This window comes from Polyodon spathula, chromosome 23 (assembly GCF_017654505.1).
Source record: "Polyodon spathula isolate WHYD16114869_AA chromosome 23, ASM1765450v1, whole genome shotgun sequence".
Taxonomy (NCBI): Eukaryota; Metazoa; Chordata; class Actinopteri; order Acipenseriformes; family Polyodontidae; genus Polyodon; species Polyodon spathula.
Genome location: NC_054556.1, coordinates 7,704,622 through 7,723,689, shown reverse-complemented (window position 1 = coordinate 7,723,689; position 19,068 = coordinate 7,704,622). Strand labels below are relative to the sequence as shown.

General features: G+C 35.3%; 2 protein-coding genes across 2 annotated transcripts; one reads left to right on the top strand and one right to left on the bottom strand.

Moving 5' to 3' along the window:
- Nucleotides 1-1,488: 1,488 nt before the first annotated feature.
- On the bottom strand, nucleotides 1,489-2,991 carry LOC121298223 (probable G-protein coupled receptor 173). Its single transcript, XM_041225205.1, has one exon. The coding sequence runs from the start codon at nucleotides 2,602-2,604 to the stop codon at nucleotides 1,489-1,491; it is 1,116 nt and encodes a 371-aa protein (XP_041081139.1). The 5' UTR covers nucleotides 2,605-2,991.
- Nucleotides 2,992-6,144: 3,153 nt separating this feature from the next.
- LOC121298224 (eukaryotic translation initiation factor 4E type 3-like) lies at nucleotides 6,145-17,506 on the top strand. Its single transcript, XM_041225206.1, has 7 exons — nucleotides 6,145-6,445; nucleotides 10,836-10,908; nucleotides 13,021-13,115; nucleotides 13,227-13,287; nucleotides 13,790-13,856; nucleotides 14,484-14,639; nucleotides 15,442-17,506. Exons 1-7 carry the CDS (start codon nucleotides 6,270-6,272, stop codon nucleotides 15,486-15,488), a joined length of 675 nt encoding a protein of 224 aa, XP_041081140.1. The 5' UTR covers nucleotides 6,145-6,269; the 3' UTR covers nucleotides 15,489-17,506.
- Nucleotides 17,507-19,068: the final 1,562 nt, after the last annotated feature.

Below are 19,068 nucleotides of genomic sequence, written 5' to 3'. Positions count from 1 at the left end.
TCCAAAGGGCCCTTACGGTGCCTGAGAGTCCTTTCAACAGCAAAGGTGCAGGACTCCAATTAGGAGGTACATACTGTACAGTACTCTGCTATGTTTTCAGTTGCTTTGCCTGTATACCTGATTATTCAGAAAAATGTAACTTTTTTTTTTTCTGTTTTAAATGCATTTGACTGACAGCTTCAATCGAGTTATATGAACGCTTTGCATCAAACCTGCTAAGAGTTGGGAAGATGTTTCAAAATTCGAATTTACTGTCCAGCTGATGGGAGTCCAAAACCAGAGTGAAAATGCCCTGACTACAATAAGCATGTTTCAACACCCTTTCTAAAAAGTGCATTACATCATGTAGCATTATCATCTGAAGTTCCACTCTTAACCAACAGATGGCAGTATGTTTACTTTAAAAAAAAAAAAAAAAAATTGAACATTAACCAGTAAAAATGCTGCTGTGTTACACAGATCATGTTGATGTTGTCCAAAAACACCAACTGGTGGAAAAAAGAAAACAAATTCACCTTTAAAAAGTTTGAAGATAATATTTTAAAGACCATATTCTCAAGACAGTGAAAAGCAGGCTCATTAGGGGAAGTGTTTGGGTGTGTACAGCTGAACCATTTTTATATTATTATAGGCATGATGGAAGAATAAGGTAAAAGTACAGAGGAATTTTAGGAATAGTATTTTACTACACAACTGAACATGATCACGAGACATATTTGCTTGAAGACATGAATAACAGTAATTAACTGAATTTGCTGTGTACTGGATATGTTTTCTCAGGCTTTATCCGTGGCCTTTCCTACATTACTAAGCAAGCATTTTCTAAATTTGATTCCTTTAATTGTCAAGTCAAAACATGGCTGATATACACCTTTCCACAGTTTAGAGGCAAGTTGTGTATTTTTTTTTTTATTTGCATTTAAAAAAAACCAAATGTCTGCGTCTAATTTTGAAGGGAATATCAAAGGTAGCATTCAACACATTTATGAAAAATCAATTTAAATATTTCCATTTTAAAACAACAATGTAAAATTTTAATTTGATTTTTTTTTTTTTTTTTTAAATAACTTGCCCTCACAAAGAAAAGCTAAGAAATCCTACCAAAGATAATACATCAGTAAAAGCTAAAAATAACTGTACAATATTTACATCTATACAATAAGTAGCCTTGTCAACAGTATGCAGTAAGTGGAATACATGTTGTGTTAGGAGTCTACTTTTTTATAATATTTTCACAAACTGACAATTAATTGTAAAACAAATGTTCTTTTAAAATAAACAAGACTTCACCTCTTTTGTTTACCTGTCAATGGCAACATTTACTGTAAAGTCTAGTTGCCCCAAAGATATATATATATATATATATATATATATATATATATATATATATATATATATATATATATATATATATATAAGGAACCAAACAACCATAAGCCCTTTCATTTACGAAACCCATGAATGACACAAAAACTAGGTTTTCTAGAGTTATATAACATAATATGGCTCCATTGTTGTTTGTGTGCTCAGACAGCAGGGGAAATGGGTTCTGAAACAAAGTCTTAACTCTTTGTTAAGTATAAAACACAGAATGGGATTAATACCTGCCTGTGCGAATGTCATCCACACAGCGGCCGTGAGATAGACCTGTGGTACGCTATTCGTTTTAACAAACACTCTAACGTAGCAGGCTATGATATATGGAGACCAAAGCAGCAAGAAAATAAGGGTAATCATATAGAACATCCTGCTGATCCTTTTTTCCGTCTTGAATTCCTCCAGGACCAAAAGCCTCTTGTTTTGATTGTGGGTAGCCTGTCTGATGCCCACCAATGTTGGCGGTGTCGGACCTCGTCCGAAACCTGCTATCCAGTTGGCAGCTGCTTGCCCAGTGGCCCCCGGTCCGTGGAAGGTCCAGTTTTGGCTTATTGCAGGAATTAACTGAGCAGGTTTCATTTTACGATGGTTATAAACAAAGAAGAGCATTTTAAGGTACACCACATGTGTGGTACCTATTATGACTGCCAGCATCAACATGAACCCCAAGGTGTCGTTGGCTTTAACATAGCGATGCTCGAAAATGCACTGCTCTTCCTCCCGGATAAATTTGTAAGTGCCCACATCAAACACAGGAGGGAATGCCATTGCTACAGAGAGGGTCCAAACCATACAGATGACAGCCACACAGGTCCAGTGAGTCATCCTTTTGGAATAAAACCTATGATGTGCAATAGCCATGTATCTAGTTACACTGATGCAAAAGTGCATAAATGCAGCGTGGAAACAGAAAAGAACAGCCACAAATGCAATGATCTTGCAGCTAATTATGCTATAGCTCCAGCTTGAACCACTGTTGATGGATATCATCACAAAAGGAAAGCATACAAAAGACCTTATTATATCAGCCAGACAGAGATCCAGGAGAAAGTAATAAGGAGCCCGATGCAAGCTTCGGTCTCTTAATATGAGGAAACAAAGAACCAGATTCCCTGCCAGACTAATACAGATAATCAACCCGAGGGATGCCAGCTTCACAGCAGAAGATGTAAAGGCATAATTTTGAAGCGAAGTGTTCCTTTCTCCAACCTCACTTGCGTTCGCCATCTATGCAGCCAAACAATTAACAATCGCACAGACTCTATCATCCCAGTTATAACAAGAACGCCGTTTTATTCCATTCGTGTATTAATATAAAACGAATGTTTAGCCAGTCTGTGTAACATCGTTCGTCATTGTTGGGGCTGTCTAAACATTTATATTCTCCATGTATTTAGGGTCTGTTCCATTACAAACCGGAGTCCAGCGCATTGTTACAATTAGCTCACAAAAAAAATGACTCCCTTATCTTCCTCTCACAAAACCCCAAATGAACATTCCATACGTTTTTTTATTCTTCTTCATTATGAAATTATGTCCATGTAAAAATTGAAATCGGTTGACCACGCCGTACCTCGTTTTAAAATACAGGTAGTCCTCACGCGATTCTATTATCTGTTATTCTTGAAAAAAAAATAAAATAAAATAAAAAAATACAGTCAACAAAAAAAAAATAAAAACATTTTGTCTGCATTTTCATTCACTCTGCCTTGTGAAACAAATTGCTCAGAAGCAAGATAGCATTGCTCTGTAGAGCATAAGCCAACGCGTGTTGCATATTTAAAGTAACATTACACTGTAGTTATACAGTGTCAAACACGCCCAGCAGAGTAAAATAAATAAATAAATAAATACATTTTAAATGTACCTTTTATTTTTGCAGCTGTCACGGAGCTGAACTTCCGGTGACTGTCCCTTGCAATTTATAGGAAGACTTTAACGTATGATTGAGGCTGCGCAGAGAAAGAAGAAACAGCATCAAATGTGATACAGATAGAAATACAGTTGAACTAACCCTCAGCGACTTTATGATCTGAAGCTGTTTTTTCTTCTTTTAATGCATGTCGCCGGGAAAATACAGGACCTTACAAAATGCATCTAAAGCTTTCATCTTTTTTTTTTTTTTTTAAAGCTTTTATGCAATCGTTTTAGTGTGATCGCACAGGCACCACCTCGAGATTATCACGCAACTACATTTTTAAAGCTACAGTTCTAATTTTACACAGTCGAGCAGCCGTGTATGTGCAGTGGGCTGTAGAGATGAGATTGAATTTGTATGCATTATTCAGAATAAATAAATTCTAAATGCAATGTACAAATTTATTGTATATTGCATACATAGATACAATCATTATACCTGTATTAGGTTTCATATACAGTATATATATATATATATATATATATATATATATATATATATATATATATATATATATATATATATATATATATATATATATATATATATATATATATATATATATATATATATATATATATATATATATATATACACACACACACACACACACACATATATATATATATATATATATATATATATATATATATATATATATATATATATATATACACACACACACACACACACACACACACACACACAAGCTTTTCATTCAGAATGTTAGATACAAAAATCTGGTTCCCTAGTACACATTATTTGCCCCAGTATTTTGCAAACATTCACATGTAGGTGAAGACTAACCCTGCATTTTCTCTGGAGCGAAACTCCATCCCTGGGATGAGCCACAATCACGGCTGTAATGTTGCTGTTATGGTTGTAATTGTGTGCTGGTGTGATTGTGTGCTGGTGTGATTGTGTGATTGTGTGGTTGTGTGATTGTGTGCTGGTTTGATTGTGTGCTGGTGTGACTGTGATTGTGTGCTGGTGTGATTGTGTGATTGTGTGATTGTGTGCTGGTGTGATTGTGTGATTGGTGTGATTGTGTGTGTGCTGGTGTGATTGTGTGCTGGTGTGATTGTGTGATTGTGTGCTGGTGTGATTGTGTGCTGGCATTATTGTGTGCTGGCGTGATTGTGTGCTGATGTGATTGTGTTACTGTGCGCTGGTGTGATTGTGTGCTGGTGTGATTGTGTGATTGTGTGCTGGTGTGATTGTTATTGTGTGCTGGTGTGATTGTGTGCTGGCGTTATTGTGTGCTGGTGTGATTGTTATTGTGTGCTGGTGTGATTGTGTGCTGGCGTTATTGTGTGCTGGTGTGATTGTTATTGTGTGCTGGTGTGATTGTGTGCTGGTGTGATTGTGTGCTGGTGTTATTGTGTGCTGGTGTGATTGTGCGCTGGTGTGATTGTGCGCTGGTGTGATTGTGTGCTGGTGTGATTGTGTGATTGTGTGCTGGTGTGATTGTGCGCTGGTGTGATTGTGCGCTGGTGTGATTGTGTGCTGGTGTGATTGTGTGATTGTGTGCTGGTGTGATTGTTATTGTGTGCTGGTGTGATTGTGTGCTGGTGTGATTGTGATTGTGTGCTGGTGTGATTGTGTGCTGGTGTGATTGTGTGCTGGTGTGATTGTGTGATTGTGTGCTGGTGTGATTGTGTGCTGGTGTGATTGTTATTGTATGCTGGTGTGATTGTGTGCTGGTGTGATTGTGATTGTGTGCTGGTGTGATTGTGATTGTGTGCTGGTGTGATTGTGTGCTGGTGTGATTGTGTGCTGGTGTGATTGTTATTGTATGCTGGTGTGATTGTGTGCTGGTGTGATTGTGATTGTGTGCTGGTGTGATTGTGATTGTGTGCTGGTGTGCTTGTGTGCTGGTGTAATTGTGATTGTGTGCTGGTGTGATTGTGTGCCGGTGTGATTGTTATTGTGTGATTGTGTGCTGGTGTGATTGTGTGCTGGTGTGACTGTGATTGTGTGCTGGTGTGATTCTGTGGCCTTTTGAGCAGCAAGAGAAGGATACAGCCCTGGGGTATGTTGTTCTTTTTGTGGATATTAATGGAGGGCCAGTCCAGTGTTACTGGTGACTCAGGAAGGGACCATCTATGTATTTCAAAGCCAGATTTAATTGCTGTCCACCGTTCCTGAAACTTGTGTCAGGGAGATGCGACTTTGTTATATTACAGAATACAGTACAAGGAATCAAGAATACAATTTGCAAAATCAATTAATCATTCAAACTCACAGCTGTGCTGTATGCTCACTGTTTAGTTTTTCTATAGTAGAAAGCCAGTTTGGCCAGGGAATATTGCATATAACCGAATCAATCGTGCAAAAGCCTCTAGCTACTGTCAATTGCTGTAGAAATATGTTCCAATTGTAGCCTTAAGCCAGACAAGAAACAGAAAGATCAAAGTGAAATTCTTGTATTTTCAGCCACCTAATTAAATGTTGTTGTTTTGTTTTATTTATGTTTTTTTTTTTTTTTTTTTTACCATAGGCACTGATTAATTACCTCTAACAGACACAATGCACCTTTGATCTCGTGTAAGCAGTAGCATCAACCAAGTACGAACACAAACGCACAGCCAATCAGGTGTTTCAGATTGACCACGTTGTGCATGTAGGGTTAAACATTAAAGTTTAAAATGCATCTTAAAAGCTGGAACGTTATCTAACGTGAATATATATTCCGATAAGAAGAATGTTATTTTCCTGTGTCAGTTAAACGCAGTTGGTTATTATAGCAAGTGATGTCATGGCTGATATGGAAGTCGACGGTTTAGGACGTCCTGCGTAAAAGTAACAGAGCAGCAGTGAAAGCCCAATGACGTCATTCTGTTGATGTTGTGCTGGTGGCTCTACAGGCAGAGGCGGTGAGTCAGCGGCGGCGGCAGTAGTAGTGTCTCCGGATCTGGAAGTGCCGTTGGTGTTAATATAAATTATTCCCCCTAACTACTTGTTTTATACAAAAATGGCGCTTCCTGCAGCTCCAAATCTGCAGTTAAAATCAGAAACACAAAGCAGCCCGATGAATGACCCTGAAAATAACATTCACATCGACGAGAAAGAACTGGAAAATCTAACCAGCAATGATCAAGACGGTACAGCCCTCCCTCTCCATTCTCCATGGACATTTTGGCTTGATAGGTGAGTCTGGATTTACTTGTACTCTGTAGTGTTAACACAAACGGCAGCTCTGCTCTGTGTTTTTAACTTTAAATGACCAATGTTCTGTTGGAAAATGTATAAGTAAAAAGGGCCAAACGAAAAAGTAACAAACACAGATAGTAAAACGTGAGCGTTTGTTTTGTGTCGGCCTAATGGCCGAGTCATTATGCAAGCTGTCAATAATAAACAGCATTCTTGAAACAGATAATCTGACAAGTGTAAAGATTTGTGAATGGAAATCCAAAATATACATGTTCGTAAACAACGCCAGTGGTATTCGCACTGCTTATGTAAACCAAAGCACATAGCAACTAGACAGGCCTATACTTATCTATTTAAAACTTTGAAAGTAAAACGGGCAATTATAATTTTAGATTAGTTAAAGCATGCTTAGACAATAGGCCTACGCCTACCACTGTAGATAGACTTTAATACATGTATGCGTTGTATCCATTAGAAAATGTAGCGATGACCTCTGTGATACCCTCGTTCTGTAAACAACAAACAATTTACGTAACGGTCTTCTATATACAGCTCCAGCAGTTAATTATGAGAGTGCATCAGTGTGGTGTTGTGACTACTAATGTTGCCAGCTTGAGTTGATACAATAGAGAACAGATACAGTTCCTGGCTATTTTGTTTCTGAAGATGACGCTGGTTTGTGCCCTTAATTATATAATATATAATGACCAACGTTACATTTCAACCTAAATGAACTTGTGTTAATTCTTTAGCTCACGTTATTGAGAGAAGTTGGGTATGTGAAAATCTACCTGTGTTCTTGAATTTGGTGCTTCTTGAAGCTGGTGCTTGTAGTAATATTCCTAGAGATTTATTGCTTTAATTTTACAGGCCATCAAGAAAAGGGTCAGTCAGAGTACAGGGAACAGAAATGGAAAGTCTAATATCAAAAGATATACAGATATTCCCATGAATTAGTGATCTCATTTAATTTGGAGTAGGAACTTTTACACTGAGAAACCAAGCAGTTCACTTAGTTATACTGAACCAAGTCACAAGCATCTTGCAGTATGTGAGCAATGATGGAAGGCAGTGTATGGACAAATTGACAACATCACACAGTCACATACAATATTTACACTTATTTCTGCAACATCTGTCTCTGGTAAAACCATCCATGCAAACTGTCCATTGGTATTTACAGCAATATAAACGTATGCTGATTGGTGCATAACAGCACCAGTATGCTTGCAAAAGTGCAATGTGAAACCAGATGAACTCTAAGGTATAAAGTTGCAAAAGACTGTTTTCCAAATTGAAAATAGATTTTTACTGAGGGTGTGTGACATTTAATCTGGTAAGGAACACATTCACCCAAGTTAGCTGATTTAATTAAAAGTATGCTTTATTCCTAAAACACTACAGCTTGACAACAGTGACTATAAACCTATCCAGGGGATTTTTGTCAGCTTTGACAACTTGTCATCGGCTGGTAGGGTTCCCTGAAATGAAACCATGCTTTTTCAAGCTGTTTATGCTGTCATCCTGGAAGAAACTATGCAGCTTCGTATGCAAAGTAAATAACTATTTTTTGATGATATGAATCTATATAAAAAATAAAATAAATTCTCATGGTTCTTTTTTTTTTTAATGATTGGTATTTAAAGTAATAAAGACTAGTATCTAGCGCAGTAAGTGTAGTATGCTAGTTTGATGCATTTTTGATCAATCATCTTTTATTAACAAAAGCTGCTATCATTATTTTGGCTGGGAAACTGACCCTTAATCCATGGCACATGCTGTATACAGGTTGCATCACCCACACAAAAAAAGTGTGTCTCGGACACGTCACAACTCCGTAGGCTGGATTCTCAAAGATATTTACTCCAAATTGCTAATTAAATTTTTATATGGGAAAACAAAAAAAAAAAAACACCATTACAAGTCTAAAACAATAAGAAACCACTTATGACTACCAACACATTCTTAAGTTAAGTCGTAGTTGTTTATATCTGGTTTGGTAACTTTATTGGATACGTTTCTCCTTGAAAGAATTATGCTAATGACAATTAAGAGTAACTGAGAATTTAGCCCAATGTGATTTAAATGAAGATGTGTATTATAATAGTAAATGCAACAAAACAATAAAAAAAAAAAAAATAGCTGGCACCTTAAAGTGAACACTTAAAAGCACACTTTAAAAACAAAATGTGAGCGCTCCCTTCCTGATGAGCTAAATGGGTTTATGTTATTCTTCTTTTCGTAGTGAAATACAATATAGGGTGTAGCCTGTTATGACCAAAGTAAGATTTTAGTCAATCCCAGTTTATCTTCAAAACCTGCGGACAACATATGAACCCCCATCTCATCTTCTTGGTTTCTGCGATCCTCTTCAATGGCCAATATATTCTAGGAATGTACCACATGACCATTAGAAGCAGGTAAATGAATGGTATGCTTCTTTAGCATTTTCAATGAAAGTACCCCCGAATTTGATTCTGTCATTTTTTTTTTTTTTCTGTGGCATGGTCAGCTAAAAAATATTGAATAAGAAATGTAATATATAACTATCTCTGTCAACCTGTTTAAGAGGCTGGTCATTTCCCTTGTTTGGTGATTATCTCCCAGTGTCCCACTAAATCACTTTATTACCTTTTTTATATTAGTGTTATTCTACAAAACACTTTGATCAAAAAGGTGCATCTGTATTGTTTTAAATGTTGTTGCCAAGCATTTCAAAAATCCAATGAGGACTCTCCCCTCTTCGTCATTAAGCTTTCTTGTACATTTAGCTCCCCCTTGTGGTGTATACCTGTTAATTATCTTTTTTTCCTTGTCTTGTTTATGGGGATTGTTGGATACAGACTGCACAAATGTAACTTACTGTGGCAGGTATTTCATGGCACTATGCCATATAGATAGCAGCGCCTTGATGTATTGCACGTCAACTGTGACCTCTGATGTTTTTTAAAATCTGGCTAAAATCAACATGATGAAATATTTGTAGAAAGTTGAGGTGACAGTAAACCTGACGTACAGTAGGTTCCATATGGTATTCTTGCAGTGTGCTCTTTACTTTAGCATGGCTTGGCAAATTTGAGCCTGTAGGTCTTTAATTGGTTTTGCTGACAGCAGTAGAAGGTCTAGAATAAACATTTTTTGCTGTGGGGGGTGTGGTTGGGGGGTTGGGGCTTGGTTCATGCTCCGTGCCTCCCTTGGTAACAGACGGCTGCACTGTAGGCTTCAAGAGGCAAGACCATCAGAAAGATGCTTTCTAAGAGCTAAATATTCAAATATTGTATCCTTATTGTTTCCTGACAAATTACAAAATCAAGATACAGACTTGGACAAATTATTTAGAATTTTTTTTTGTGTGTGTAATTGATTATCATGCATAGTGTGAAGACACAATAGTGCAAAACGGACACACTGTCTCCGGTCTGATAAGTGCATGTTGCTTTAACATTAAACAGCTGATAAAAAAACATGATTATTCTGCCGACAACCAATAAGTATGTTATTGAAATTATGATTGATCTATCTAGCAGAAGCTTTTTGAAATATTTAACAAAAATAAAATGGTGTGTGCTAGTTGAAGTATTCCCTCACATTAAATACAAAAATACATGTATTATAAAAAAAAAAAATAATAATAATAGATGGGCTTCTTCAGTGAATTACAGGAACACAATTCCATCTCTGGTTTCTGTGCGGTTTCAAAAATATTTTTAATGAGCAGCAGGTCAGAGATATTAAATTTAAAAATGTCTTTGGGATCTACCTTAATAGGAATTAAAGGCCACATTGACTGACTTCTGATAGATATCTAGCAGAAAATCGGATACCAATGACGACATCATTTACTTTACCAATGTAAAATCATTAAAAAAAAGACGTGGATCACATACAGTTCTCAAGATATGTTAACGTTTGCATTATATATATATATATATATATATATATATATATATATATATATATATATATATATATACCACACACACACACACACACACACACACACACACACACACACACATTTAAGAATCTATTTGGTTATAAATGAACACAGTGGTTGTTTCTCATACCCTGCGGTCCATATACACTGTGTTCCCTGTAATTACACCTATTACTATGCAGCACATGCTTTGCAGTTTCTTTTTTTTCTTTTTAAAGTCTGTTGTAAATGTCAGAGATTCTTTTTTTTTTTTTTTTTTTTTTTTTAATTTTGATAAAGAAAACTAACTTAGAAGTGTGGTCTGCTGGCTAGAAAATGTATGAGCTTATTGTAGTGGCCAACATCTGGTACTACAGTACTACAAACAATTTCTGTTCTCGAAGACAACAATTTGGAAGCATATACAGTTTATTGTGTAATTGTGTTTTTGTTTTGTGATGTGTTTTGTAGGTCATTACCTGGAGCTACAGCAGCTGAGTGTGTATCTAACTTAAAGAAGATCTACACGGTTCAAACAGTACAGGTAAGGTTTTGATTGTAAATGGGACAGGCTTGAATTGGGTTACTAGGTTGTGGTGGTGGTGGTGGTGGTTGTTGTTGTTAGCAGACACCCTTATGCAGGGTGACTTAGAATTGTTACAGAGTGTCACATTACAAAGTATCAGTTCAGGTATCACATTTCAGAATATCACATTACAGAAGAGCAGTTGTAATGTACAATACAATTGGTAGCAAAAGATCAAATTCAAATAAGAGCAAAAAATAGAGAATACAGTAAATTACATGCAAGAGCAGGTTGGACTAAGAGCAGTTAACTTATATTAAAACTATTTGCTTATAGAAGTAAAGTCCGGTATGAGCACGTAAGTATGATGAATGGATGAGAATGAGTTCAAATAAGAGCAATTACAAAAAACATGACTAGAGATACCTGTAAGAGTAAAGTCAAATACAAGATACAGGAAGTAGTTATAATTAAGAGCAGTAGTAGAATCCTGCAAGGTATGGAGCAGTTCAGTGCAAGTACAAGCTGATGCAAGTAGTGGTACAACTGGGTGCCATATAGTCCAGTATACAGGAGAGCTGTGAGGTTTACAGATGCTGTCTGACAGGTGGATTGCTGTAATGGTATTTGCTTGATTGCTGACCTGGTTATGTCAGTGCTTATAAATCAGACAACTCTAAATGAATAACAGCCTTTGTTGTCGAAATGACGAGACTGCAAATGAATCTGTCGCCTGTTCTCAAACTATTATTATTATTATTATTATTATTATTATTATTATTATTATTATTATTATTATTATGATTATTATTGTTATATATAATTATTGGTCGTTTGTTCACCATTATCTCCTGCTGTGGAACATGTGACGGGTAAGTATAATGAAGGTGCCTGTACTGTATATAACTGGAGGCATAAGGTGATCCCTGTCCTTATCTTTTACGTATGTGTGTCCAACTTGTACTTGCTGCTGTAGAAGCCTCTTAATCCATCTGAGATGAAATTGTTCCCTCCTTTTTTTTTTTTTTTTTTTTAAATACCATGGTGTACAAGATGTACATGTGACAAACAGGAGAGCCTTTATTTTGAAGTGTCATTTATAAGACCACTTAAGTGTGTGCCATCTGCTGGATTTTTTATAGTAATGCACATGGTCATTTGTATTGAGCAATGCAACTACAGAAAACTAAGCATTTTATCTCTTGTATCCTCAAACAGCAAGATAAAGCTGCACATTTAAAACTTTTTTATGCAAATGTAAAGGTATCTTTTTTTCTTGCCAAAAAAAGTTTATTGCAAAATGTACATTATAAAATAGTATTAATACAACTGTGTTAATGGCAAACAATGTAACAGATAAGTCATATTTACAATGGGAATATTGCTGGGTACTTTTACAAAAAGCATTGATGTTGGTTGTTCACTCTAGTGGAGTTTGGTTTAAACACAGATAATTGCACATAAATTACAGACATTTCAATATATTGTGTGGTGTGTTCTTTTAAAGCGTCTATGTAACTAGGATGCCTGAATAATTACAATATGAAGTAAGCAGAACATTAGTGTCAGTGCCTTTTGATAGTACTTTGACATTTTAATGTGCAGCATTTGATTAGAGCTGTTTGGATTCTGTAACTTCCTGCAAAACTATTCCTTGGTAGCTCAATAATAAACTATTATACAGCGTTGTTACTCCTACACAAAGTACACTGACATTTTCCAGTATTGCACAGCTTAGAAACAACCAGTAGCTGTGCACAGTTTTGTGTGTTTTTTGTTTGGGTTTTTTGGAATGGGATCTGAATCAAGCCAGTTTACTCTGTAGTCAATATCATTCATGCAATTTGCCTTGCTAACACTTTTAACCACATGGCAGAAAAATGTTACAGCACGTACTCAGCTATTTAAGGATTTAGAAGTCTACCATATACTGCCATTACTATCCAGCTCCATTGCTTTTTAATCTTCTTTCAGAAAAACACATATTTTGATGAACTGCAATGTAGAGATGAAAGGCCTGCAGTGTTTCCTCCATTTACGTTGCACTGAGACATCCGGTCCTTTAGTCCAGGAGTTCATTATGATTCCTCTGTACAGCATAAGCACATATCTTTCTTTTTCAATTTCTAGAGTTTCTGGGGTGTTTATAATAATATTCCTCAAGTGTCTTATCTGCCTCTGAGGTGCAGTTACCACTTAATGCGAGGAGAAAGGCGGCCGCTATGGTAAGTCTATTTATTTATTTTGTTTATTAAAATTTTTGGTTTGCATAAGGCAGTGAACCAAAATACAGACCCTCCTCCCCTCCCCCACTGCATCTGCCATTCTTTTTACAGGGAAGAAGAAAGCAATTCAAAAGGAGGAGTATGGAAGATGAAAGTACCTAAAGAAAGTACGGTATGTGTTCAAAAGACATCTGCTTATTAATGACATGATTTTAAATTGTGGAGCCCAGTTGCATGTTTGTGTTACTTGCTGGTTCATCTCTTAATCACATAATTCCATTTATGTATAGAAATATGAAGAGCATTTTCAGTAGTCAACAGGAACAATGCTTTGCCTTAACTATATATACAAAAAGATGTTTGCCATACAAAGCTGGTCATTAAGATGTACTACCTTTATTTATACTGTAATGAAAACAAGCATTAACTGTTTGGTACTGTTTGACACGGTGTAATAAATGCAAAGTTTGGAATGATAAATTGCACAGGGTTCACAAAACCGAAAAAAAAAGGTCTATCACTCATATTTCCAGTTTGAATTAAACTGAGATATCTATCAATTTATAAATGTTATGCTTGCTGTGGTCCTTTTTTTTTTTGTTATTGTTGCTGCTAATTAAGCAGTAAAAAGGCACTTTGGGGTAACTCTCTGTCCTTCTGTTTTGTAATGGCAGACTGTAGTTTGGAAAGAATTATTACTTGCCACTATTGGAGAACAGTTTGCAGACTGTTGTGCATCAGGTAAAGATTGCCTTTAACTTTACAAAACAAGTTTAGAATTAAGGTGGATATTCTTATGTATGACACTTGCATTTTTTATCTAGAAAATCTCTTCTCCAATTCCTATGAAATTTAAATCAGTTCTGATTTGTTGGACTGTTGAGGTTGATATCTGTAGTATTTTCTGGAAGAATATTCATTATTAACCACTGTATCTGAAAATGTATGTACAGACTATCCATAGTTAGATGGTGATTTTACCAATGCCAGTATTTTCAGAAAACCACACCGATATTGCCCAGTACTATCAGGGAAACTATGTATCAGTCAAACTTTAGTAAAGTGGTCAATAGTGCATTTTGATGGCACACCCCAACTCGCTGTCAAATACCTTTAATTAATGTCTTTGAAACTACTTCCCTGTAATTTGATGACATTTTTCCAGTCTACTTTCTGTGACTGTTACCAATAGATGTGTTATAAGATTATGCTGCCCATGATGTAGATGGTGTTGGTTACTTCCAGTACTAAACGCATGGTACATCCACAATCCTATGTACCTGCTGCAGGACACATGTTTAACAGTTACAGTATATATGCAAGCTGGTATACAAGAAATGAAAGTGGTTTTCTTATTCTTTCTTTTAGAAGATGAAGTTGTTGGTGTCAGTGTTAGTGTCCGAGATCGAGAAGATGTTGTTCAAGTCTGGAACGTAAATGCATCATTTGCAAGTGAAGCAACTATTTTAGGAAAGATCTATGAGCTTCTCCCACACATATCTTTTAAGGCAGTATTTTATAAACGTAAGTATTTAAAATCTGTCATTTGCTGTTTTGCCTTTTTTTTTTTTTTTTCTAAACTATTAACTTGCTGTAGGATTTGCAAATGTTTCTGCACATTCCTCCCTGTAAACACACCCAACGTTGTAGTTTTATTTATTTATTTATTTATTTTTTAAATGTGGTTTTGTAAGCTGATTTTCAAATGCTAATATCTGAAACAGTTTTAGATGACATTGTCAGGTTTTCAATGTTATTGTAACTGCTTTGGCATAATCCTACGGTACATTTCCCTTTGACCTGTGCCCTAATATGGCTGCCATATTGTGGTAATGTGATTGCTGTAGTACAGTACACAAATGTGTTCTATGCCTCATTACCACTGGGGTTACTGAGTTTGGGTTCAATAAACCCTGCATGTAAATGTTTCCAACTTTGACTCTGACCTAATATGGCTGCTAGAAAGAGGTCATGTGACTTTTTAAATACACTTTGAGTTAATGTCTTATAAGCTGGTGTATTTATTTTTTGTTAATGTTCCACGACCAATGTGGTCTAGTAAAAATAAGCATTTCACTGCCACATTTGGCAATATCAGTGATACAAACCATTTATAGTGTTTTCACAATGGGTACACAGCTGAAGTCTTAATTCTCAATTACCTTTCTATACAGGTGTTCAGAAATAACTTTTTCACATTTTATTACAAACCATTCGATCAGAGCCACCATCCCACTTGGAGTATTCTGTCTGGGGATGCTTTGTTTATGTTCAGTATATGGCAATTATAATATATCTTTTTTTTTTTTTTTCCTCCCCTTTACAGCTCACGAGGAACATCATGCTTTTGAAGGAGGCCGTTCAAGACATTAGCTGCACTTTGTACAAAATTTACACTTCTGTTGTGTGTTGAGTCGAACATAGTGTACTGGATTTTACCCTTGCTGATACAGTACTGGTTTCTAAAATTGAAACGCTACATAAAGTGTGGTAAAATGTCAAAAGCAACCATCTCAATTTGTAAAGTTCAGCATAACATTACAATTTATACATTGCTGTATATGTTATTGTGTTTTAAGTGCTAAAGAGATTTTTTTTTCATTTAACCATTCCCTTATGTTTACCATTTTGCCTAGCCATTAACTTTTTGAGGGCGTTCCTGCTTTTCCAAGTAAGACATCCAAGTGGTTTTGTTCAAATACATTGATTTTGTAAACAACTTTAAGTAGAACACATGGGTAACAAGCAGCTCATTCTAATGTTCTAGTACAAGTGTGCATACTCGCTTGCATAACTTTTTAAGTCACAACCGTTTTAAAACATAATCTAGAGCCACTCCTAGTGGTAAACAAATACTGTCTTTCTCCCATGGGAAGAAGTAATGCACTGCAGTTTTTTTAGCTCACCGGTGCATACATTTTAAGTTTTTTGTAAAAACATTGCACTGATTTTTCACAATGTCAGTAGCACATAAATACTGTAGTGGTAGCTGGCGATTGCCGGTTTGCTCTTGTTTCTCCACTGTGTTTAAAATATGGTGACTTTAGTTTATTCCATGCGTGATGCCAAACAATTTAAATATTTTAACTGGCATATGCACAGTATTCTTTGAAGATACAATAATAACGTTGCCAGTGCTTAAATGTAACCCCAGTCCAATGGGCAGTGGAATCTGTGATTTGATTTAAATGACTGTTGCAGACAAAGGTTATAAGTGTAGTCTCCATGTGACCTGTTTTACAGCAACCTTCTTTAATACATGTTACTTAGTGTTGTGATAGTCACTTTTACATTGCAGATATACGTACTTTCACACTTGTGCCAGTCATTTTGCATAAATTGACTGAATAAAATGTAATGGTGACCTTTACAGATTCCACTGTGCAATGTAAGATCTCAGTACGAGGTGCACTGTATTCCCCTGCATTAAATGTCAAATCTTTCAAAGAGTAGACAGTAGAAAGGTTTGATGTGAAAATCCTTGGCACCAAGAGTCGGTATGTTATAATTTGTACTGTATTTTATGTAATAATACCATGTCAAAATTGTAGCTCTATTTGTTTTGTCACCAAATTAAAACAGTTTAAAAAATATACCTTGCTTGTATTAGGAAAAACGATTGGCCAGATTTATACTGTCACAGTATGAGTTTATATTGAACAGTGGGTTTACATCCAAATGCCTGTATTGTCACCTTGGATTGGGAGCTGTTTGTACATGTCATTGCTGTGTAACCAAAGTGTTAATGTTTAAATTGTGTTGCATGGTGTAGAATACAACACTGAAAGGCTATGAATGTACACTTGCCCTGCCTAAATTATTCCCAGATACTGTCTACTTTGAATTTTTTTGCTATAGGAGTTGCAAAAATACCATTGTGTTCAAGACATTAACAATTTTAGATTTCATTTTATAAACTTTGGATCTCAAATATTAAAACACCCGTAAAAGTTTTGACTTCCATTTTGTTTCAAATACATTGTCAACATTAAGGTTAAGGTGAGTCATGAGAGGCCTGTTTTCTTTCTTTTTTTTTAATCACTCAGGTCTAACTGTGGAAATGCACTAAAGCACAAAAACGTTAAACATCGAGTTTAAAGTTATATTTTAGTAAACATACTTTAGGCACATCATTGTAATCCAGATGTGTTTTTTTTTTTTTTTTTTTTTTTTTTTTTAAATACAGCATTTGTTATATGAAGCATCCTTAAAGTATAGACATTGATGTTTTTTAAACAGTATATATAATAAGATAGTTGTCAGATATGAGACCTTGTGAAAGCTAACAATGTTCATAATTTACAGAATGTGCCTTGTGTTCTCCCAGGGTTTAAACATTTATAGAATGTGATGTTTATTTTTAATAGTAGTTCTGTATATGAAATATTATTTTTTTGCTTGTAGGTTTTGAAAAAAAAAAAAAAAAAAACTATTCAAATAAAATGTACAAACATATTTAGTTTGTTTTATTACGGATTGTTTATTTTTTAGGCAAAACTTTTTTCTTTTACAGTGTTATCATGGTAGGGTGGCTGCCCTTCAAAAACAAGACTGAATGATTCACTTTATTGCCTCCTGAAATGAGGTAAAACAAAGTATATTAAACTGCAACATTGAAATCTGAGTAATAAAAGGGTCCTCTCAGCAAACAGGTTGTTGGAAGCAATATATACATAAAGTGTTCACATTAAATGTAAGTTTTACGGGTTGTAATTGTGTAAATTGTTAAATGTTATTTAAAAATAAGTTAGCTTAATATCTAGTATTTGTTTAGAGAAGTAATTCAATCTTAAAGGAATGTTGTTTCTCTTAAATCTATATCATTGTGAGTTGAATTGCTTAAAAAGTTTATGGATGAATAGTAAATATTACTAACCCACCTGGTGGCTGTTGCACAATTGTCAGAATTGATGCATCACTTTTACAAGCAATAAAAAGACATTACATATGAGCAATTGATACTACTCTCTTATGAAGGTGAACAATCTTAGAACATTCATGTTTTACTTTTGTAACAGTTTCCCCCTAGTGGACACTTTGGGTAATATACATTAGAGGAAGGGAGGACTGCACAGTAAGTAGTTACATGTTTTGGCTTGGTGCCGCTGTATAGCTAATGTTGTCTCAATAAAATATTAGAATGTACATTTCCCCCTTTCGTTTTTCAGTTTGCAAATGTAATTTTTAGATCTTTAAAATATTTAGAGTGACGTTCATGGAATGTAACCCAAGTCCTGAATATTAAGGAATTAATATAGACTTCTGAGTTGTAAGAATGTGTTTGCTGATCGTCATGTTTACTTTTAATGAATGCCACATTACTATGTATTCTCTTTTCACCTCTGATTTATTATGTATTTAATTTTGTGTAAAATGTTTGTTTACACATTACTTTTCGCAATAGCAAGGTCATTTTGCTGAGTAAATACAAGGAATATATTTGCATTGTACTAACATACCTTGATATGCTTGAAGCTGCAGTGGTGGACTGAAAGCTATCCCTTTGGAATTCCAGGGTAGATTCCCTTCACTTGCTTAATTACCTAATTAACAGAGAACTAATTACTTTGTTGTGTGCATTAATGCATAAGAGGGGGTTAAATAATCCTCAATTAGTTTTCTTCAAGAGGAAGCATATTCGATCGGGGCGCCACAGTTTAACCAAGGTGTATCCAAACCAGTAATGATATGCTGTCAAGATGAGTCTGAGCAAATGGCAGCAAGTTGATATTGTATGGTAGAATTCAATGAAGATTGTATTTTTTGTGTTTATATAAATACGTGCAGGTGTAAGTTCACAATCTGTTCTGGAATAAGTATACAGCAATGCAAATGCAGTTTTATTTTTCTTTTTTAAATCAATACACTCTACCCAAATGTAACCCATAATAATAAGACAAAGAAATACTAAAATGCTTTCAGCGTATTTTTCTTCGGAACATATTTTAATTGA

Coding starts and splice junctions, on each gene's coding strand:
- LOC121298223 (XM_041225205.1), bottom strand. CDS start 2,604: ATGGCGAACGCAAGTGAGGTTGGAGAAAGGAACACTTCGCTTCAAAAT.
- LOC121298224 (XM_041225206.1), top strand. CDS start 6,270: ATGGCGCTTCCTGCAGCTCCAAATCTGCAGTTAAAATCAGAAACACAA. Junction 13,116..13,226: donor GGAGAAAGGCGGCCGCTATG/GTAAGTCTATTT, acceptor TTCTTTTTACAG/GGAAGAAGAAAGCAATTCAA. Junction 13,288..13,789: donor AAGTACCTAAAGAAAGTACG/GTATGTGTTCAA, acceptor TTGTAATGGCAG/ACTGTAGTTTGGAAAGAATT.